Source organism: Rattus norvegicus, chromosome 11 (genome assembly GCF_021556685.1).
Source record: "Rattus norvegicus strain SHRSP/BbbUtx chromosome 11, alternate assembly SHRSP_T2T, whole genome shotgun sequence".
Taxonomy (NCBI): Eukaryota; Metazoa; Chordata; class Mammalia; order Rodentia; family Muridae; genus Rattus; species Rattus norvegicus.
Genome location: NC_141544.1, coordinates 55,098,152 through 55,102,899, shown reverse-complemented (window position 1 = coordinate 55,102,899; position 4,748 = coordinate 55,098,152). Strand labels below are relative to the sequence as shown.

Below are 4,748 nucleotides of genomic sequence, written 5' to 3'. Positions count from 1 at the left end.
ATATTTAAATGAAATCTATATATTCTAATCTACAAAGGCAATGTACCCAAAAACCAATTCCTTGGTTTTTGACATTACTGGGGAATCTTTTCATTTCCAACACTCCTTTAGAAAGTCTAATGTAAAAGTTGAAACTAGTTCTATAAATAACCAGTAATTTGAATTTGAGTTTGAATAGGCTTAGTTCCATGAGTTGAAATATAAAATCATTTAAATTATTATGATTCAACAAAATTTTAACTTTTAAAATAAATGATACAACTATTATAAACATCATTTCTTTTTTATCAGAATCTTGAAAGAAAGCAAGAAATTTAAAAGTCCTAGGTTTTACCAAGTAGAAAAGCCCAATTTTAACACAGAAGTGAGAAAAACAGTCAACAGTGCTTCTTTTAAGATTCATTTCAAGGATGCAGTTCTTAAGCTGGAAAGATTTTATGTACTAATATATTGTCAAAACAAGACTTCACCAATAAAAGTATGGGCTCTTACCAAAAGACAATGCATAAAGATTGATCGATTCCTCAAGAGACTGTGTGGGCAAGTCCCTTTAGGACAGTGACTGTTCTCCTAGGCATTGTGGAGTTGGACCATCCACAGAGAAACTTGAACAGTTAGCTCCACTGGGTTTTGCAGCGTTTGGAATCATAAACAAAGTGACTGAACACCATTGTGCTTTTATTTATTTTTTAGAAAAATTTATTGGATATTTTATTTATTTACATTTCAAATGTTGTCCCCCTTTGCAATCTCCCTCCACAACCCCCCCATCCCCCCCCCCTTTTCCTCTGTGAGGGTGCTTCTCCAGTTACCTAATCACTCCTGCTTTACCCTTCTACCATTCCCTATGCTGGGGCATCAAGCCTCCGCACGACCAAGGGCTTCCTCTCCCAATGATACAGGCAAGACAATCATCTGCTACATATGTAGCCGGAACCACAGACCCATTCATGTATACTCTTTTGTTCGTGGTTTAGTCCCTGGGAGCTCTGGGGTATTTAGTTAGTTGATATTGTTGTTCTTCCTATGGTGTTGCAATCCCCTTCAGCCCCTTCAATCCTTCTCCTAACTCTTCTATTTGAGTCCCTGGGCTTAGTCCTATGGTTGGCTGTATCTGCACCTGTATTAGTCAGTTGCTGGCAGATCCTCTCAGGGCACAGCTATACTAGGCTCCTGTCAGCAAGCATTTCTTGGCACCAGCAATAGTGTCTGGGTTTGCTATCTGCAGGTGGAATAGATCCCTAGGAGGGGCAAACTCTGGGTGGCCTTTCTTTCAGTCTCTGCTCCATTTTCCCCTGCATTTCCTTTAGACAGGAACAATTTGGATTAAAAATTATGAGATGTGTGGATGTATGGGTAGCCATATCCCTCAGCTGGGGATGTGCCTAAAATATTATATATTATATTAATATTTCCTGATTTTCTACCTAAGGGTAGAATTTAAAAGAAGACGACAAATCTTTACATCAAGTAAATAACATCTGGTATGTTTAGAAAATTTTTCATTTATATAGAAAATATATTCCTTCTGCTTTGAGTTGTGTATCTTTGAACTAATCTAAGTGTAATCTTAATAAGGCCAAAGATCTATTATGCTCTTCTGGTACCAACCCCAGACAGAGTTGGCTGAGAATGCTAGCTCAAATTCCAGATGGACAGCTTTACTCCACTTAAATCTAATGGGAAAGTGTACTAATGAATGTCAAGAGGATAAAGAAAGGCAAGAAAATAGACAAAGAATCTTGATGGCAGGTGTCTAGAGCTCTGCCTCCCAAATATGAGTACCATCAAGTTTGTAAGAGATGTACCAAAGAGATGTGCCTCCCAAATATGAGTACCATCAAGCTTGCTTTAAAAAATGCAAATGCTGTTTCAGTAGTGGAGTTGGGTCTCAGGCACCTTCTTCTAACCTACATTGATCCTGTGGACACTCACCAAGCACAGACATAACCAGAAAGGTGTGAACACTGAGTAAGTCAGATGTATGTGTGCATTTCCTGGGAAGAGAGATGAGGGCAACTGTACAAGTTTTCCATGGTAGGTCAGAGACTGTGTGGTTCCAGCGCAGAGGAAGATTTGGTAAATTGCATATGATAATAAAAAGTGAACAACTTCCCTTAAACATTCAATGAAAACAAACAGCTTAATTGACTTATTTTTGCACTTATTTAAATTTGAAACTTACACACAGGTCTGAAACTTCTAACATAGTAAAAATATTGTTTGTTTAAAAAAATCAATGGTCATGTTTTTGAAGACTAATTTTTTTTAGTTGCCAAACCGACACCATTTCCTTCGTATTGTACAGCTTTTGTTTCTTTAAAGCCATACAAATTTAACTCTTCCATTTAATTGTTTAGCTCCTGACTTATGGAAGCTATGTGCACTGCTTAATAACATCCAATCACCTAGTCAAGAGCATGTATGATATAATTGAAAACAACTATATGGAACCAAAATATGTGTGATAAATATGGAGAAATTTGGAGAGAGAAAATAGAGTAGATATCATATGTTCTTGTATTGCAGTATAAAATTATAAAAAATAATAAAAAGTTATATAAATAAAAGTATGTAATAACATTAAATATATAGGTACATAAAAAAATAAAGAAACCAAAACAACACGACGTAAGGTAATCCTCCCTCCAACAAAGAGCCTTTCAAGACATCATTAACAAAGAAAAGATCAGTTTCTCTCCCCATGGACAAAAATGAAGAATTCAAGAGAATGCTCATAGAGTTTGCCCTTGCCTTTATTTTCCTTTTCTTCATGACTGCATTCCATTTTATGTTGATTTTTTCCCTATGACATATGGTATGAATTTCTATGAGCACTAAGAGTCAAAGAATAACTTTGAAAAAAGTGTGAAGAACTGTTGGATTTTTTTTCATGTGCTCAAACAAACAGGAAACTAAGCACACAAAGGTTGAACACACTCAAAGGGTTCAATGTAGATGGCCCTGTTTGCGCTGGCATGTTTTCTACCTAATCATTTGTAAAGAACCAGGAATGCTTTTAATAACTAGGGAATTAGTAAAGCCACACAGAACAACACATACCCAGTGGAATGTTTCCTTTCTTCTTTATTTAGCATGACATGAAAACTTAATGAGATTTAAAAAATATTTAGATTAAAAATCCAACATTTTAAGAATTTTATTAGATATGTTACCTTATCATTGTTACAGTACTTAGATTCATTTAATCAGAGTGCAAAAACTTGATGATTACAATTTCAAAATTTTTTGAACATTTTCAAAAACTTACCAAACTGGCAAAATCTGTGGCTGTTTCACAGTGAATGCACAAGAGACTTTCAAACACTAAATGTGCCTCTCTAATCTTTTTTTCAGTGAATCTGTGACTTGCTTGTTTCTCAGGCTGTAGATAATTGGGTTTAGCACAGGGATTATGACTGTGTAAAAAAGCGAGTCCATCATACCTTGTTCATCTGTTTGTTGAGATGCAGGGAGCACATACATGAAGAGAAGAGGCCCATAGTATAAGGACACAGATAAGAGATGAGCTCCACAGGTGGAGAAAGCCTTCCTTATACCTTGTAGAGACTTCATTTTTAAGATTGTAAACAGCACGAGTGTATATGAAACCAGGACAGTCATAATGGTGACTACCTGTATTGAACCAGACAAAATAAATACTAATAGAAGGTTAAGAGTAGGGTCTGTACAGGAAATATTATACAGTGGTATAATGTCACAATAAAAGTGGTGGATTATGTTAGAATTACAGAAGGTTAATCTGAATAAGAACAATACATGAAACAAGGAATGAAGAAAGCCACCTACAAATACTGAAACTAGCAGGCGGATGCAAAGTCTATTGGTCATAATAACTGGATAAAGTAGTGGTTTGCATATGGCTACATATCGATCGTAGGCCATTGTACCCAAAAGAAAGCATTCTGTGGTTCCACCAAAGGCAAAGGCAAAAAATTGTATCATGCACTCAGAAAGTGATATCATCTTGTTTGTGGATAACAAATCAAACAACATATTAGGAGTCACTGTGGATGATATCCAGGCATCTACAAAAGCCAAACTCCCAAGGAAAAAGTACATAGGGATATGCAGGTGGGGGTCAGTCCAGATGAGAGCAATCAGACCTAGGTTCCCTACTATAGTGATGAGATATATGGCCAAGAATAGCAGGAACAGGGGCACCTGCAGTCCTTGATGATCCGTGAGCCCTGTGAGAACAAACTCTGTCAGCAATGTTGTATTCTCTCTTTCCATGTGCTGCTCACTGGACGTTGCCTGAAATGAAATAGAGTAAGTATAATGGAGCATTCACTTATATTTTAAGGTTAACATGGGAACAGGATTCGATATGAAATCACATTTTTACCAGAATCGTCTATTAATTTTTCAAACCTTCTGGAACTGGGATTACAGGTGACTGTGAGCTACCATGTGGTCCCTAGAAACTAAACCTCTCTGCAAGATCAGCAAGAACCCCAACCTCCAAGCCATCCGTCTAGTCCCAGTTTTTCCATTTTCTATGTTAGCACTGACTTCTATTCAATTAACTCAGTTCCTATGTTAAACCAGAGGCCTACATATCCAAAGGGGAGAGGGTAAGGAATGCATATTAAGCACAATGATTAAAGAGAGCAGCAGGAGTGAACCAGAAGGCTGCATATTGTGGACAATAAAAAAAGAAAGAGAATAAGAAATAAAGTGCCAGGTGCAAAAGCAATGTGCTGGGGCAGTGGTTCTTAACCTTC

The 4,748-nt window shown here is 36.9% G+C and overlaps 1 protein-coding gene across 1 annotated transcript; it reads right to left on the bottom strand.

Moving 5' to 3' along the window:
- Window positions 1-3,327: 3,327 nt before the first annotated feature.
- Or5h18 (olfactory receptor family 5 subfamily H member 18) lies at window positions 3,328-4,257 on the bottom strand. Its single transcript, NM_001000727.1, has one exon. It carries the CDS (start codon window positions 4,255-4,257, stop codon window positions 3,328-3,330), a length of 930 nt encoding a protein of 309 aa, NP_001000727.1.
- Between the last annotated feature and the right edge of the window lie 491 nt (window positions 4,258-4,748).

What these genes read in the sequence shown, in the direction of transcription:
- Or5h18 (NM_001000727.1), bottom strand. Translation starts at nt 4,257, where the DNA reads ATGGAAAGAGAGAATACAACATTGCTGACAGAGTTTGTTCTCACAGGG.